General features: G+C 37.8%; 1 protein-coding gene across 5 annotated transcripts in view; it reads left to right on the forward strand.

The window, feature by feature from the left end:
- Window positions 1-2,663: 2,663 nt before the first annotated feature.
- Window positions 2,664-18,600, forward strand: part of LOC119789539 (pleckstrin homology domain-containing family G member 3) — a 47,706-nt gene continuing 31,769 nt past the window's right edge. For 3 of the 5 annotated variants that reach the window (XM_038294457.1, XM_038294458.1, XM_038294462.1), the window contains exons 1-2: window positions 4,542-4,699; window positions 10,723-10,784. In XM_038294457.1, coding sequence (XP_038150385.1) covers window positions 4,590-4,699; window positions 10,723-10,784 — 172 coding nt within the window. In that variant the 5' untranslated portion in view covers window positions 4,542-4,589. Of the gene's footprint in view, window positions 2,877-4,541; window positions 4,700-10,722; window positions 10,785-18,600 lie in introns of those variants that run through there. The other 2 variants (XM_038294460.1, XM_038294461.1) reach the window with 2 other exon arrangements.

Here is an 18,600-nt window from a genome sequence, read left to right on the forward strand (position 1 = left end):
TCTTTTTTTTGAAGAGGCAATGGAGGCTAAAAAGCAAATGCTAAGCGTATGAATAAACACCCTTCAATAGATGCACTCTATAAAAAAATATGTAAATAGCCAAACAAGGAGTTTACATAATATAAAAAATCCTGTAGCTGTTTACATAAAGGCTGGACCAATTTAAAAAAAACAAAAAAACCTTTATAGTTCACACAATCAGTTTAATTTCAATTCAATCCTACTTTTAAAAACATATGGCCATGGTTTAGCTTAAGCCTTAAGCAATTTCTATGATCCACTAGTGGACAGTTGAGTATAACAAGTTAACTTTTCAGCAATTCCTAATAAATTAATAAACGAAAACTCAATTTTATTAGAAAGAATCCTTCATTTGCAATCAATAAAAAAAACAAAAATCTAACTTCAGTTACGTCTCTGTACCCTCACGGTGCTCAAACATTGGTAGTACCACTGTTGATACTTTGGTTGCCTTTAGTGATACACAGAAGGAAAAATTGCCAGTTATTTGCTATAAGCAACAACAGCCGAAAAGTAGCTGGTAAAGTAAGGTTGTTTCACTAAAAAGTGTAAAAAGAGAAAGTGTTCAGCATTTAAGAACACCCTGAAGTCTGAACAAGGACCAACTTCTAAGGCCTGGATCAGCGTTATATTTGAACCTGGATATGGGGATGACATTACACCACAGGTAAACTAAACAGTTTAGTGCAATGTCTCCAATGCATTTGATTCTCATGCTTTTTAAAGTAGGATAAGTGTCTAGTAGATATTAAGCTGTATTTAGCATAGTGTAGAATAATACAGATCAAATTTGTTGTTGCCCACTTTGAAATAGAGTAAATCAAATGAGAAATCCAATACACCAACTTCAGCGTCATTATTCATCCACACTGGCCTGCTATATTTTCATATAGCATTCTCATTCATCATATATCTCATATATCATTCTCCAATGTAGTTTACTAGGATCCCCTATAGAACTGGTCTCTGTTTATTGCCCCTGAACTGAGGATGTAATACAAAAAAAAAAAAATGTAATGATGATATGCACTGGAACAGACATGGTGACTGATGGGTCCTTTGGACCAATTTCATGTTTTCTTTCAGTTCTGTTTTAATTATGACTTTAAGGTAATAGCTTCTGCCTTTTTTTTGACAGGATCAAAAGTTTTCATCTGTTAAATGTTATTTTGAATCAAATTAAAATAAATACTCTACTTTCTAAATTAAGAAAGTAGATTTATTTAGGTTATAATTCTGATGTGATTAAAAATTGTAAATCTTATTCTTACCTGGTCAAAAATATGTAATATTGCTGAATTAGCAATTGACCCAATATTGACCTAATAAAACAAAAGCTTTGTTTTATCTTTTAGCAGCACATTAGACTTAGACAACTTTTATTGTCATTGTCATAGACACAGAGTGTACTATTTAGCAACTGTTTATATTAGTTGCTTTTTTACATGGTAAGGGATATTTTTACTTTTAGGCAAATAAAATCACTTAAAAACACTTTCAAACCAAAAATTCTAATTTTCAATAGAAACCAAATAATAATTTGATCAAATTAAGGGTGAAATTTCACTTAATTTAGTCTGTGGAGATCTTCTGTGAAGATCTTTGGCTAAGAGGCTCTCTTTATAAATTTCAAATGTTATTTTTTGTTTCATGATTTTCTGAAACGTAGAACCCATATAAAAATTCACCACTGTCACCAGAGAAACCAGTAATGAGATGTTCTTCATCCGCTGACATCACTAGTCACGGATTGAGAGGCTGGCTGGAATTAAAACATGGGCACATTCCAAATATTTCTAACATTTCTAATATTTTTTATCTGTTTTGCAGTGTAGAACAAAAAAAATTTAGGATAAGTGATCAGAAAAATAAATTGTAGGCTACCTTCCGCAATTACAATTATTGGAGTATTAGGTTTTTGCCTGGGAAAAGCCTACAACAAATTGGTTTTTGGTGGGTTTTCTTTTTTCATTTATTTTCTAGGAATTAAAGAGAAAAAGTAAGAACAATGTCTTAACAAATCATGTATTTTGAACGTTTTTTGCTTTTATGTTTCCCCGCGTATTAAAATAACTAAAATATAGAACGTAGATGTATAGTACGAAAGAGGATTAGAGCAACTGAAAAAATAAAAAAAGTTAACTGATTTTTAAATTTTTTTCAGTTTAATATGGGGAAAAAAAATCAGAATTCTGAGATTAAAGTCAGTATTCTGACAAAAAAGTCAGAATTCTGAGAAAAGAAGTCAGAATTCTGAGAAAAAAGTCAGAATTCTGAGATTAAAGTCAGAAATTTGAGAAAAAAGGCGGAATTCTGAGAAAAAGGTCAGAATTCTGAGATTAAAGTCAAAATTGTGAGATTAAAATCAGACTTCTGAGAAAAAAGTAAGAATTCTGACTTTTCTACCATATTAGACTGAAATAAAATTTAAAAATTAGTTAAATTTTTTTATTTTTTCAGTGGCCCTAATCCTCTTTCGTACTATAGGCTATCATGGCACTTTAATAAAAACTATGCAATTAAATTGGCAACATTTGCAGGATTTATTGTAACACAAGCGCTGCATTTTACAGCTGCAGTCACTCTGACTCATTCACTGTCGTAAAGCGTAATTTGGATATTTCCGAGGCGCAGTAAATGCAGCAGCAGCACTTCCTTCGCTGTTCTACAAAGATGCAGCATCGGTGCTTTTTGTATTAGGACCTGCTCTGGGATGTTTGTCGCTGAGAGGCATGTCTCATGTAAAAAGAAGAAACCGAAGGAATCGGATGATATTTTTTTGGGATTGATCAAACCGAGAGAAGAAGTTTAACTCGGAGTTTCAGTCGCTAATTAGGAAGAAGTTGGCCAATTCGGTACGTAATATGCAGACAGACCTCTCCCAAACTAACTTAGTGTTTGTTTTTGCTTATATTTTGCACATTTAAGTTATTGATTCTTATGTCCGGTTTCATTAAAACCTATGACATTTCCTTTACCCTTTTTAAAACTTTTTTTTGTTTGTTTAAATATCAAATATCATAAATACTTAGGGGAAATAGTCAAATAAATAACATGTTGAAGTCTTAAAGTTAAAACTAGTCGGAATGCATGCAGATTAATCCGTTAGAGATGTGGATTTCTTTGAAAAAATAAAATGTTTACATTCCTCACTATGATGATGATGATGATGATGATGATTCATGCTTAACTTGAAATCAGACGCACCAAAAGCCGCGCGCTGAAGTTTCAGTCAGATATCTGTTGTTTGCTTTTCTGACAAAACTCTTGCAGTTACATGGACTTTGCTCAGATGCTGCCGGGTGGGTTTTTTTCGCCTCATATGAGCCATCTGAATAATCCCAATCTTGGTTCCGTTTCCTCCTCTCCTGCATCCTTTCCTCCCCCATGGTGCACGCACTCTTTCTCTGCAAACCCAATTGTTATTTCTAATGGGCACCCCAGAGGGATGGTTAAGTTTTAAATGCAAGCTCCCTTAGGTCAGTAACTCTCACCGACCAGCAGCTAAAGAAGAATGAGGACAATATTAATCAATTGCTGCTGAAAAGTTCCATGCTGTGCGTCTTTGACCTCGTTTGACCTCTTGCACAATAAGTCTCAACTTAATTTCTTATAAAAGTTCCCTGAACACAACATTTCAATAGGTGATCCAGACAGGAAGCTGCACAAGTGTGTCTTGGATCTGAGAGTGGGTCTTTGGTTCCTTCTTCCACAGTGCTGGAAGACTGTGATAAAATCACCACAGTTGCAGAAGGCTAGGGCGGTTTCTTCTTTCTGTGGAGACATTATAATTTAAAACCTTGCAATAGAGTCTTTTCTAAGCCTTGTTTTTTGTCCTGACGCTGAGGGACAGTTGCAGCAGACCTCTTTTACAACCTGCTGCTAAGGCTGTTCTGCAAGATTTATAGGCAGACATTAAACATATTTCAAAGAGCCATTCAGAAGTAGTTTTTTTTTTTTTTTTCGCTACACCAGTATATAAAAGTCAGCTGGCTTTTAATGAAAGATTTCAAGAAAATGCAGAAGTTTAAGTGATTTATTTTTTTTGTGAATTTAGGTGGATGAAAACAAAATCCACATGAATGGACTGATTGGTTTCATTTGTAAACAACAGATTTTATACTTGTGTTTTTTCTTGTTCATAAACTGATTCCATGTTTTATTGTTGCTAAACTTTTCTGAAATCTACACAGTCTGCCTGCGTACAGCTCGAACATTTAGCTATAACCATGTGGAATGTAAGTAAAAACCTTTTAAAGGAGGAAGCTGATTAAAAACAGAGGGGAATAAAAAAACAACAACAACTCAAAACAGCTCGGATGAAGCTTGATTTATAAAAGATAGATTTAAACAAAAAAAGTCCTGGATGATTAATGATTTGCAGCAAAATATTCAAACAAACAAAGCAAAAAAAAAACGTGCATAGAAAATTGTTAAAAAGGTCCCAAACAAAATTTGGTGTAATGTTCCTTTAAATGGGTACACCCGAGTTCTATTTGAAGACATGTTGTCTAATTTTACCCAGCAGTCCTGTCCTCTCCCCCCAGTCCAAACTGTGCAAAGCATGAATGGAGGAACTCTTTCCTTCTGGATGTCTACCGCTCATAATTTTAAGAAGTTTGAAATCTTCACTTGTCACTTATTCACACAGATGGCGCTTTCCAAGCTCACATGCAAGGTATGCACGTTGTGTTTGTTGCATGTTTCAGTCAGAGTAGAGGAGTGTGTTATTTCTCCCTATTCTCTGCAGTGGGAAACAATTATTCTCCCATTAAAGGCTATTTTTGCTGTTGAAATGTATGTGTACCATCTGGGCTGTATGCCCCCTGGCTGTTCATTTGGCTGGATCACAGCTTGCTGGCGTGTTTAGAAATGCATTGGATAAAAATAAGAGGTTTGTTGTGTGTCTGTCTGAATGTGGGTTGGACCAGGGTCTTTTGTCAACTTGGTGGATTTATTTGAGATGAAGAGTGGCCTTTATGGCACTTTGTTTTCTCAAGAGAATGAAAAGCTGTTGGTCTCTTAAAGGCTGCATGTCAGAGGACAAACTGCAGGAGTAATGTGGGAAAAGAGGGCACTCAAAAAAAAGCTTTTAAATGGGATAACAAAGGGGTCACACAAGATAAACAGCCCACCAGTTCTGATTAAAATAAAAATTGTTGGGAGCAGATTATCATTCAATAAAATCAGTATCAGCCAATCACTGATCATAGTACGGAATCCATAAATTCTTCAATTTATTGAGACAAGTATGAAAATTAGGAGATAAGAAAGTATCATGAATTGACCCCTGTTTTAGTGAAAGTGATCAGTAGATACAATTTTTTTTTTTTTTTTTTTACATCAAAATGTAAAAAATTGTTGACAAAGAATGAAGTGGGGAATGTTCTTCGGGGGCCTGTGTATGCCTTTTAAAAAAGCTGTTAAAATTTAGCTCTAGACGGACCGTCTGTCTGCGTACCTCCAGTCGGCGACCAGCTGCTGCCTTATCTGCCCCTGCTTTGCCGCTCTGTCTACCCGGCAGCTCCTCTGATCCAGATCCCCCCTCAACTTCCAGCAGGCCTGAAGCAAAGAGGCCTCTTCCTCTTCCTGCTCTGTCTACCTGCCTGACTTCTCCGATGTACCGCTGTCCTCCTCCTGGCCAGCCGTAGCCCCTCTCCCCTGTCTGCTTGGAAGACTTATCCATCTACAACCATCCTGCTTCAATCCTCCACAGTTAGCCTCTATAGCTAGCCCAAGCCAACCATAGTCTCTCCCCTTCCTTCAATGCTCTTTTTGTCTGACAGGCTTCTCCAATCTACTGCTCTGCTCCTCAGCTCTCCTGCTAAACTAGCACTGGCAGGCTGCCACCTCTACCGCTGTGGTTCCTTAGCTCCAGAAGGGGGGGCACAGCTGCATGTCTCTTAGCAACTGCTCCTGTCTGAGGTCCAAAATATAAAAAAAGAAAAAAGAAATAAAAAAAAAAAGTGGGGGAGGTGATGACCTAGAGGTTAGAGCAGAGAACTTGTGCTCTGAGAAGGTTACAAGTACCCGGTTCGATCCCCACAGCCTCCACTTTGGGTCCCTGAGCAAGACCCTTAACTGTACACTGCTCCCCAAGGGGATGGGTTGAATGCAGAGGTACATTCTCTATAGTGTGAGATTAATAAAGTTCAATTATAAACGCTGCCTCACCCTACTTCTGCTGTCAGGGTGATTCGTCTCCTTGCTATGGGCACTCCAACCAAAATAAACATGGACCAAGCGCAGGAGAAAGATGCATGTCCACTCAGAGGAAAAACTCACAAAAAACACAACGACCTCGACTTGATAATGAATCTTCATAATGACTGGCTGGTCTTGGCAGATCATGTGAAAATCTGCAAATATCCGAGCATTGCTGACCAACCCTTGCAAATCTAATATTCTTTCGTTTGTATAAATATGCATCCTGACCAATGGTGTCTCAGAGATGTTCAAGCTGTAATGAGTGACTGTCTGTTGACGCTCATACTTCCAGTGTCCCATAGGACATGATGTGAGATAAAAGAGAAGGGAACAGGTTGTGACTTTCTTTAGTGTCAATCAGTTTAGGAATTTGGATTTAAAACAACAACAAAAAAAAAAAAAATTATTGCGAGGATTTCTTTTAAAATACTAATTTAAATGGAAATCAATACAGGCACTTAAACGACATGCTGAAGTTCACCGCAAGAGTCAAATGCATTGTAAAGTGAAATGAGAGAAATGAACAAACACACTATTCTACAATAGTATTGCATACACAGGGATTCCTACTATCGTGCATTTTTGCACTAGACTCTGTAAAAGGGAAAGTGAACAAAAAATTGGAGAAGTCTTCTTTGTACTTTAATTATTTGGTAATAGTAATGGATCAGGTTTTAGCATTGATTAAATGTAACTAGTAACAAAAAAGTACTATTGAAATTTCATATGTAGTGTGGACACTACTGCGACCCTGCACATATTTTACAGAAAATGATTGAGTACCTTAGCCACATTTTTTTATTATAAGTAAATAAGAACTTTATAGAAAAGGGGTGCAGAAGAAACCCATTGTTGATTCTTAATAGTTCCAGTTTCCATATGTTTGTCTAATTTTGGCCACATCTTTATTATGTAGTCTGCGTAACTTCCTGAAGAGACGAAGAAAATTACATGTCTGAGCTTGAGGAGAAGTTGTGTTTTCCTCTTTAAATATTTGGCTTCTTTCACTTTATTTATTATCTACTTTGGTGGTAAGAACATCTCCAGATATCATTGTATGTCTGAATAGTACGAGGATCTAAAGGACTTATTTCCCACCATATGTCAAGTTGAAGATCTTGCTTTAAGAGAAATGTTCCTACTAGTGTATTTTGCTTGAGTGATGCTTTTAATGTGTGATGACGGCTCTATTTCCGCGTGATCTGCTTCAGAGACGTATCTCTTCTAGCATCTTTTCCCCTAAATCATCTGTTTATTTTGGATAAATGGCAATTCAGTCCTTGACGCCAAGATCTGTGCAAGGACTGTGAAATAGAAAAACAAGGAAATGTATCGCCTCATCTTATGAAGGGATCCTTTGACCTTCCTTTTGTTTGTAACAATCAGACTGGCTTTTTGGCATCTGTCTTTAATTGGGGCAGGTTAAAAATTCCCATGTGGGGAGGTTCAAGCTGTGGGTAATGCAGTCATCAACTGTGGGAACCAAAACCTCTCCATTTGTGTGAAACGGTATTTAGTTCAGACACAGGTGGTCAGCCAGGCATGAACGTGTGGCTGTATCTAGTGTTTTCTTTAGGATTTGCGATTTAGATTCTACCCCCTCCCTTGGAAAGCATGCATTTACAATGAGTCAGTAGCAGCCATAAATGTACCTTTGTCTGAAATGTGCACTGGTCGTCATGTAATGCAATTTAAAACATTTAATTTTATGCCACTGGTCGGGTTTGCTTCATAGAGTCTTTAATAAGTGTGAAAGATTGTTTGGACACCCAGGCGTCTGTGGTGTTCTAGGTCTAGGTCTGAGCTCATTATTCCCAGTCTAATGTGTCACAAACCAGAGACAGATAAGCATAGTTTAGGTCATTAGTACAGGACAGCTAAGAGGTTAGTGTAGGAGGGATTAACATGTCTTTTATTATGTCACTACTCACTGAGATAAGTTTAAGCCAGTTTTTCAGTAGCTTTCCAGCTTTCTTTTTTTCACAAGCTAACCAAGGTATTTAAAAATCCTTGAGCCTTAGAGTATGAAGCATGGGCTTTGGTCTGGGGTCCTACATCTTTTAGATGTGTCTGTTTACAATCCAAAAAAGTTAATAAAACAATCCACTGGACTTTGTTTCCAAGTTTGAAGACATTTCAATTCCCTTCCAGGAAGCTTTTTCAATTTAATTCCAAATTTAATTTTGAATTGAAAAAGCTTCCTAGATCTGAAGTGAAACGTCTTCAAACTTGGAAACAAAGTCCAGGGGATTTTTTTCTGTTTTCTGAATGACTATGACCTGGATGCAGGGGCGGATACAGGTCACTTCTGGATAGTTTCATACTATATATACAAAAAAAGAAACAACAACACTGCTTCATATTAAGCAGGATTTACACCAGTATCACATTTTTTACTTTTAACACTTTTGGTTTTATTAAAGGAAATATCAGATTTTCTCAGGTGCCAAAACAAAATGTAACAGCTCTGTAAAGGTTCACCAGAGAGCATAACATAAATTTACCTTGACTATAACAGCTGAATGCGGTGATTTCCATGTTACTCAGCAAAATGCTTCACAAATTTATTTAGATCCAAATTTGTGCGTTTTGATATGAGTACCACCAAACTTGATACTCTCTTTTCTGTCATAGTTGACCACAAATATGTCTTTATGAGCCTGAGACGTCAGGCCTAACTAACATCATAGTTGGAGAAATAACGTTCTGCAACCTGATTTTTACCATCTCAAAATCAGCATTGCAGCTATGCTAGCAACATTGTTCTTTCATTATGATTTAATTTCTCGATAGTTAATCAGTTTTTACCTGTTTCATCCCGTGTCTCCTCTCCCCATGACCCCTGGCTCCCTCGCTTTGCCCCATTCGGTTTTCAAAACAAATCAGTCGCTCTCGCGTCATCTCGTGCTGCATTCACTGCAGTCCGACATTGAAAATTACTGGTCGTAATTCTCAAATTATCCATAATTTATAAGCCTCGCCATCCCTACAACCAACTGGGGTGGCAGCAGGGGTGGCAAGGCTGTCATTTAGGGTGGCATTTGCCACCCTATGCCACCCCAGTAGATCCGCCTATGCCTGGATGACTGAGCATCTTAACCAGCATACTGTCTGCTTACACCTGAGTCAAATTTCTGAAAGAATAATGCAATTTTTTTCATCCTAACAATAAAGACAGGGACTTTTGACTCAAGCAGTGATCCTAATGTTCACTCCTTGACTTGCATCCCTGCATTCCTGCACATCTTAATCGGTGAACCTCCTGGCAGCGGGTTTGTGTTGGCCTCAGCTGGCCTGGCTGTCAACTCGGTACTGTGCCTAGCAGATCCAATTGGAACAATGTCCATCCTAATCCCTGAAGAATTCCTGCTCTCCTCAGATCTGTCTGGCTCAAGAATGTGGCATCTGAAAAGGCCTCAGGGCTCACACAGAATCGCAAAGGAACAAGTTCTCATGTGGTGCATTAATTGGCTGTCAGGAGAGGGGAAGCTGTGAGAAAGTAGCAGCACAGTGGCTCCAGAAGGATACAGCTCATACCTTACATAGCCACACTGAGGGACAGGAGAGTACTTGCCTTATGAGTTAAACCCATAATTCCTCCATTTTCATCTTAGTCCAAAAAAAGAAAATAAATAAATGCTAATTTTGTGCCATAATATTGTATGGAGTGTTTTTAATTTGTGAAACAATAGTTTTCAACCTAATTAGAAGAAAAATAGATCTAAAAATAAAACTTGTAATGTTCATGTTATTCTGGTAGGAAAAGGCCTATTCCATAAAAAAAAAAAACTTTAAAAACGGATACAACCACCATTTGTTGTTATATGTTTATTTAAAAACTTGAGGCAATTCTTAACCATGTTTAGTTATTAAAAACATTCTAGAGAGTCCAAAAGTTAATTTGTGACCCCTGAATCACAGGTTACAGAGCCCCTATTAATGTGCATTACTTTTTTAACTAATTAATGCAAGATTAAATGTATTTGTTTATTCTATAGCAGTAGGTTGCATATTTTCATTTGATCTGTAAATACTTGGTAATTTTATAAAACCGGTTGTTTCTGAATCAAGAAAAGGTTCTGAAGTTTAAGCAGCACCCACTTTGCTGCAGACAAGTCTCTTGTTTTGTTTTTGTTTTTTTACTGAAACTTCAATTGGACTCCATTCTGGTCTTTCCACACTGATTAGCATCAGCTTATATCAGCTTTTCCTTTACTTACTTCTTTCACAGCTTCACTTTGCATTACACAATGACGAGTCGGAGCCAACACAGAGCAGCAAGCAGTGGAATGGGAAGAATTTCCCATTTATATAAGACCACAGCTCACTGTGTGCAGTCCACAGAGAAGAAGAGTCCTTTGACTAAATAATTCTGTTGTAGATAACTCAACAGAGTTACAATGATAAACATTGTTGCTTCCTATTTACAGCACATCCTGCAATGAAATGTCTGGATCATGTCTGAATATTTGTGCTTGCCTTTGTCAACTCCAGAGGCCTGTGTGCCATGCCAGAGGGGTCCCATTCTGCTCTCCACCAGGGGCCAATGGGGGAAGGTAAGATCAGAGGAATACTCTTTACTATTACTATTACACTGTGGTAGATCTGTTACACTCCTGCAAAAGTAGTTAATTTTGTCATATTTTAACCACAAATATCAATGAATGGTAGTTTGAGAAAACTACATTTGCTGAGGTTATCGCTATAATTATTTTATGCAATGTTTCTACCAGCTTTACGCATCTACTTACAATAGTTTTATAGTTCTAGTTGTAAGTCATGCTTCTTTACATGCCAAGTTTTCTACTTTTATTTTGGTCACATAATTTCCTAACAACAAAACAAAAATTATAATAATATAAAGAATTTGTATCCATTTACACTGCTTCATTAATTGGAGGGTGCAACTTTACACTGTGCTTATTTTTTGTAGGCTATGTGAAATATTCAAATTTGTATTTGAAAAACTGCAAAAAGGTTAGGAGATTTTTTTTAACAAAATTATCCTAAAAAAAACATGTTGTACATCAGCCACACATTTACATGCTGATGATGGTAAGATTTAGGGGTGCCTAATACAATTCATTTCTGATACGAGACTGATTTTGCAGCTTTAGACATCTGACTGATAACGATACTGACCCATTACAATATTAGCACAAATCATTCATGCTTTTATTAATTATTTTTTACTGTAGAATGTAGAAAAGGCTTGACCAGGTGATATGATGGAAAAGGAGAACAATAGTCGACAACAATAGGTATGAGAACAACTACCCATGTAATATTAACCAATGAGTTTTACACATTTTTAACAAAAGCGGAGTGTTTCTATCACTGTGCCAATATCTATTTTATTTATAGGACGATATAATCCGAAATCAGTTTTTTTCTATTATAGGACCAATATTCAGTATTAATATCAGATCAGGACACTTTTAGGAAGCATTGTAGCCACAGCTGACCTGGGGGCAGCCTGAAGAAGCTGCCAAACGATATACACTACCTGGTGCTATAAAACAGTTTATAGGCATTTTTTATCAATTGTATCCTATTAAAGCTGTCGTATAAACATTACTATAGCTTCCTTAATATGAACCTGTTGCTATAGATTTTAAAAGCCCCCAAATGAAAAAAATAATAATACATGAATTAAATGTATAAGAAAATACATTAACTGTCATTGTATCTGATAGAGCTTACCAGGGTAGCTGAGCACAAAAGTGAACAAACCTCCTTTGTATTTAAACTTAGAACTATAACACTTATAAGTTGGGTTTCCCTATTCCAGATGACCTAAATGCAAAACCCTAGAAAATCTTCACATCTCTAAAGATCTCTCTCCGGTTACATCCCACTTTGATAACCAGAGAATAAACCATAGTTTCTCTAGTTGTAGGTTTAGATGTATAAATGCTTAATACTTTATTAAGGGTTGTTTGGGGGAAGGTTTCTTATTTCCTGCTAAAAAATTCCCACAGCATGATGCTGCCACCACCATGTTTGACTGCTTGCTACTAAACAGCCATTGAACAGCTTTCCTGATCAAGAGTATAGATCTCATCACAGTTAGGCAGTAAAGTGTCAAACTATAGAAAACCAAATACAAATAAATGCCACACTTCTCAGCTTTTTATATAAGAAACAGTGATAAAATGTCCTTACAGCTCACAGTTTGGTGTTTATCTACTCAATAAAAGTCTGATAAAACACATTAAGGTCGTAATGGACCAATGTTCCATAAATTTTATGATAACAACTTATGACTGATGATGAGTACAGTATCTGGTTCCCGTAGCATACTTTGCTAATCTAAAATACCCTCTGAAGCAGACCTAAAGGGAAAAATAAAACTATGGAAAAGGGAAGAAGAGAGGATATATTGAGACTTTGAGAGGCAGCCAGAAAGAGCAATGAACTCCCATCCTACACTCCCAGCTGGCAGAGAGGCCCTTTGTGTAGCTGTATGGAGTACAGCCAATCTCCCATCATACTGTAACCCCCTGAACATGAGCACATAGACCCGAAACATGTCAGAACTCCTGACAGCCATGCTGGTTTGTCTAACAAGTGGGGTTGACCTTGTGTGCTGGAGGCCACTCAGTCGACATATTATTTTAGAGTTTAGAATCTCAGTCACAGGACCACTGCATTGACACAGGACCCCTTTGTATCTGTTTGCTTGCTCCGTCCTTCAACTCCCCATCTCCCCCTCCCCTTGCCTTTGCTGTGTACATTCGGCACCGGCCCTCCACTTTGGCTGAAGAATACCAGTGCGTCAATGGGAGCTTTCTGTTCCCCCTACGCCTGTCCTTTTGCTTCAGCTGTAGCCAGAAGAGGCTTTTGGCGAGAAGAGACGTGTGCCGCCCTCATGCAAATTTCGTCTCGATTTCCTCTAAAGGCTATGCCCAACAAATTCATTTCTTTTGCAGCTTGTGTGTCTGCTAGAGACAGAAGAGCTCACTTGCAGCCTAACCTTTTCTTTCTTTTGAAGTGACAGACTAAGCTAAACTCCTTGCAATGATGGAGTGATGCTAACTTGGGAGCAGAGCTGTTAGTAATGTGCTCTCTAAGAGAAGTGATGATTGGATGTAGTTACAGGAGAGAGGACCGCATGAGAACACCCCCCTTCAGAAAGTGTCCACAATCCAGCTACAAATTAAATAAGGTTGTGGGTTAAATGATGGTGGCTCTACTAAGCGATAGCTGCATCAAAAGACACTCTTAAAGATAAGGCTCCTCTCTGACCTGCTTAACCCCAAACAGGAATGTAGCTGCGTGTGCAGAACGTGCAGCCAGGGGTTCTGGGGGTGGATGGATGGATCATCTTCATTCACAGCAGCTTTTCCAGACCAGTGGACATGAGATTTAGGACCTATATCGATGTTGGCAGGGATGGCTGCGTCCCTCCAAGGGGGCTTTGCTATCTAGAACTCTTCTTCATGTACCGTCAATCACAGGTCGCTTTAGGTGGAAATTTATTGACTCCCAGTAATGAAGATTGGTCTGTGTAAATGATTAAAGGATAACCATGTATTCAGGTCCATCCACCTTCCAAGTGATCCATCTGACCAACTGCCATGAAAAGCATCACCTCATGACCATGAAGCCTTAACCTTTGCCACTTTTCTACAATGGCGAGATGTGTTCTGTATAGACTGTCCAGCCTGAGCTGTAATATCTCTCTTTGCAAGTTTCAAGTTGTATAATGTTTTGCTTACAGATTTAGCAGTGGTGTGTGGGAGGTTTAACTTTAGATATTGTTGTATAACCTAACTCTGCTTTAGATTTTATCTCTTACCTCTCTGTGATGCTCCTTGGCTCTCATGATGCTGTTTGTTCTCTGTAAGTTGGTATACATCTGCAGTTATAACAGAACAGCATAGTCTAAGCAGAGTTTAAATCAGACACAGAAGGTTTGATAATTAGAATAATGTTTCCAGCTGTCTGCATTGGACTCTATTATTTTATCCATTAAAAGGGACTGCATATAAATACAAGCCATATTTTCATTTCATATTTTTTTTTAAAGTGTGTTCCTAAATACTCTGCCCTTTTTGTTGTTTTCAGTTTACACATTTCTAATTAATAAAGTTTATAGGCAGATGTAGGAAAAAGTGGATTTGTTTTATAAAGTTTTTATGATTTTGTTAAAACCATATTCTGGCCGGATGGGTATCATAATTTAAAGTTATAACTAGGGCTGAAAAGTTAATTGGATTAATCATGATTAAGCGGTTATTGAAATGATCATCAACTATGGAGCTAGATCGGGCTCAATTTTTACAAATACACATATGTGATTCTTACATGCACACAAGATCCACATATGCACAGAACAAGATTCACCAAAGTATTTCTGGTATTAAATTACAAAGTACCAGTGGTCTTTAAATTTCACTGCATTTGTGTGTGGAGTTTTGAGACTCCCTTGAAATGCCTCGATGGTTTGTGCTTGTGTGAATCATGCTGTGCATCTGTGGATCTTGTCCTGTTCTTGATGAATCACATATGTGTATTTATGTAAAATTAGACTGATCTAGCTGCACATCAACTAATTTAGTAATCAATTAATGGTTACTTGGAGTTTAGAGACTCTAAAACGGGCCTGTAGCTTACAGAACAACCAACCTTGAAAAGCAATTATACCAAAATAAAAATCAAAAATAATAATGAAAACATATTGTATATACGATAGAAAATAATTTTGCTATCCGATTAGTAATCAATTAAACGACAAAATTATAGACAGATTAATTGTTTTGCAAGATAATCGTTAGTTGCAGCCCTAGTTATAATCTATTCCAATCCCGCTAATGTGAATCCATTGTGTGACCCAGACACCTAAATCACTGGCAAAAGAAAGGATAACAATAAATGTTTATTATTTTACAGCCTTCAATGGTAGCTTTACTTTCACAAGGATCTTCTGGTGAATTACCCACATTAGTTGTAGGCCGTCTCTGAAATTATCTCTGAAACTTTCTCTGCAACATTTTGCATTTTATGAGCGATATTGTCTGTGAATCCATAGTAATATAGCAGGAGTCATTTTAGACTATTTTATCAATATTTTGTTTCCTAAAAGACTTTAGGGCAATATGCGATGATGCTTATTCGAAAGTTATGAACTATAAATGTCTCAAAGAGCTAAAAAGCATAAGAAACAAACTTTCCCACCCAGTATATTGCTGCATGTGATAAGAGTTGGATAAATGTGAAAATGAACGGGTCCTCCCCGAGCTTTCACACTTTACTTACAGCAGACTCAGCAGAGAGCTACTAGATGCTGAGCTAAGTGGGGGCAGACTGACAAATTGGTGATAGTGTTTGCAGAAGTGTGTATTGTCCAAAGGAAATGGGAGTTTTCAGTCTGGCCTGGCTTCCAGCGAGCGAGTGCCTGAAGAGATTTTGGAGGGGATGAGGGCAGGGGGGTATTGTTGATAGAGAAGTCTGTAAAGTGGATCATCACATGCCTATGCTCTGAGGTCAGCTGGCACGGCTGGATCCTTTAAGAGGCAGAGGTTGAGAGCGGAGAAGTTTTATAGGATTAGATTTGACCTTTTTAAGGAGTTTTGTCTCACTGGAACATTGGAAAATCTGCCAATTTTCATCCCTCTTTTTATGTTTTGATTTTCCAGAAACAAAACTACATTCTATAAATGCCATAAATGTAAGAAAAGGTGCATTTATTTTCCCTTATGAGCTGCAGAATTCCCCTTAAAGTTCCCAGAACATTTCGACCTTGACTGTCGGTGAGGAATGCAGGTTCAGTTTATATGTGTGTGTGCATTCACAGGCTGTTGTCCTCCAACAGTTTATTTACACACCAGTTGGATAATCATTAACACAGCTTTAAGAGCCCATTGTGAGGCCAAACACAGCTGTACATCAACCATCTGGTATATATGAAAGACGGCCTGAAAACGTCAACAATGGGGGGGGAAAAAAACAAAAAACTCTTGATGTAAGTCTGTCTGTCCAGCCCATGCAGAACTTTCAGATTCTGATCACTAGGGTTCAGACCCATGCTGTTGGATAATGGTCCATGAAGGCTGAAGGCCTAATCTGGGGAGGCACCATTTATACCTACGCCTCACCCTCCTGGAGGGAGATTATTCACCAGTACCAGGTAGGGAGGAGATTTTCCTCAGAACTTTAGACTAGCTCTGTTTCCTCCAGGAGTCTCCAGGGGAGGAGCGGACTTCCAGCGGCTATGAAGGGGTGTTGGAAAATGGATCTTGAGGAGGGGGAAAGCTTCATTACAATAAAAACCAAATATTATTCTCCTTTTATTCCCTTGAGGGAAACAAATTTCCTTTCAATTACCTAAAAAAAATTTGCATTATCGCGATTTGCTTTTTCTGTCCTGAATTCTCATGCATCTCAATAAATCTGGATATCTTGTAGAAGGTGATTGATTTTAGGATTGTGATTAAAAATGTGCTTTAATATGCAGTTAATACCTGTGATATGACTTAGAGGTGATCAGTTTGTGGATTCTATAGGCTGTTAAAGCCCGGGTTGCTTTATTAATGCCCTACAGCTTTTTGGTTCCAGTTTCTCATCTTCTTCTTGCCATTCCATCATACATTTTCTTTGGTGCTTAAAGGTCAGTTTACTGGTGATTCGAGCACACTGGTCATAGTCATGTGGGAAGATGTTAAGTCCAGTTGGAAAATGTAATTTACATCTTATGTAAAGCTTTTAGAAGACCTCTTGATGGATGGCTGCAGTGATTTTTGGACTTGATCAAACAAAGCAGACCAATACCAGGAGATGGCATGGATTCCCAAATAATGACTGAGTTCACGCTTTACCTGAAACACAATGGATTAATGTGCCAGTCCACTTCCATCGACTCTGTGGCCTTATTTATCGAACAAATTACAAAACTTAATTTCATATACTAAGCCACAAAACAGACTTAAATCAGCATCTTCCACGTTATTGCTAAGCTTTTCTGAAAACTTTTTTTTATCTAAGCAGGAGTCGTTTATATGAGGAAAAACATTGGGGCCTTGTCTTCTCAGCCCAAAAACACTTCCTACAGTCTGGCTCAGGAGGAAGCTGCTGGTTAAATCTGTATAGGGACACAGACTCCAGTTCAAGCTCCCGCATCTCAAAGTACTTATTTCTTTCTCATTTCTTTTCTTCCGTTTTCTCCAACTTCAATTTTTTGTTTATCAAAATGCTTAAATATTGCACTGAGTGAACATTCATCTTCATGACCTTAACCACCTTATTAGGGAGCCAATATATACCTGGGCAGCTGGGCAGCTGTCAAGTCAGACGTCTTTCCCATGTTGTGCAGACCAGGTCATTAAATGCTTTTTTTTGTAAAGCTTGGTGTATATATATATTAAATATTCTGTATGAATATAATTTTGGGATCCATTTCTAGAACTTAGTTTATGAAATAAATGTACACTTTGGTAACCGAAGTACAAAGTGAAAAAGCCTTAAAGTTAACGAAATGTGCTCTATACTTTTAAAGTCGCCTATCTTGATAAGACGTGTATTTAATGATACAGTTAGAAGTAAAAGGAAACCTGAAAATAAAACTCTTCTCCCTTCAAGATCTCTATCAGTAGTCACGGAGTAGCGGTTGTCATGGGGGAATATCACAAGGTGAGTTTGGTTGTGATTCACCCGCTGCTGCTTCAGATTCATCATCTTTTGATACATGAGTCAGGTTGAATCAGGCAGGAAGGGCTGAGCAGAGGTCGACTATCTCACATGCAGAAACATGTTTTTCCTCTAGGATCATCCATCCACACACTGTTTTCTCTTTTATATAGGAATAAAGCTTTTTTCTGTTCTTAAACTAAAAGCGAAGGCGAAATATGGATTATATAACTGACCTGCTTTAGGCTTATTTCTGTTACGTATTACGTGGGTTTCCTTGGAAATGGGCTTATATTATTTTTCAAATGCCAAAAGTTCCCTTTTAGCTTGCAGATAAGAATTTGCATGTTAAACATAGAAGCAGACTGTGTTGTTCCTGTTTCTGCATCTTATTTGCTTAGAAAACAAAGGGCTGTGCAGCTCAGTGTGGAGAAGTTTTGAGGTAACTGATTGTCATCATGACCAGCCGGCTGAGTTCAGCTGGACCAGCAGTCAAGGTGTGTCTCTCTGGGAGTCTGCTTGCTTCAAGGTAGAGATGACGCACTCGTTATCCTGTCATATTAAACTGAGCCACCCATTTAGGGGAAATTGGAATTGTCTTTGGAAAAAGGGGATTTTGAAACCTATGTAACATGGTCCTTCACTTTGTTTGCTTCACTGGAAAAGTCCCATCGCTTTGAAAACAAGGTATGAAAATATTGTTATATTGAAAGCTAAAAGGAGATTTTGACATGTCGGGCTGTA

Source organism: Cyprinodon tularosa, unplaced genomic scaffold (assembly GCF_016077235.1).
Source record: "Cyprinodon tularosa strain WSP-4 unplaced genomic scaffold, ASM1607723v1 ctg340, whole genome shotgun sequence".
Classification (NCBI taxonomy): domain Eukaryota; kingdom Metazoa; phylum Chordata; class Actinopteri; order Cyprinodontiformes; family Cyprinodontidae; genus Cyprinodon; species Cyprinodon tularosa.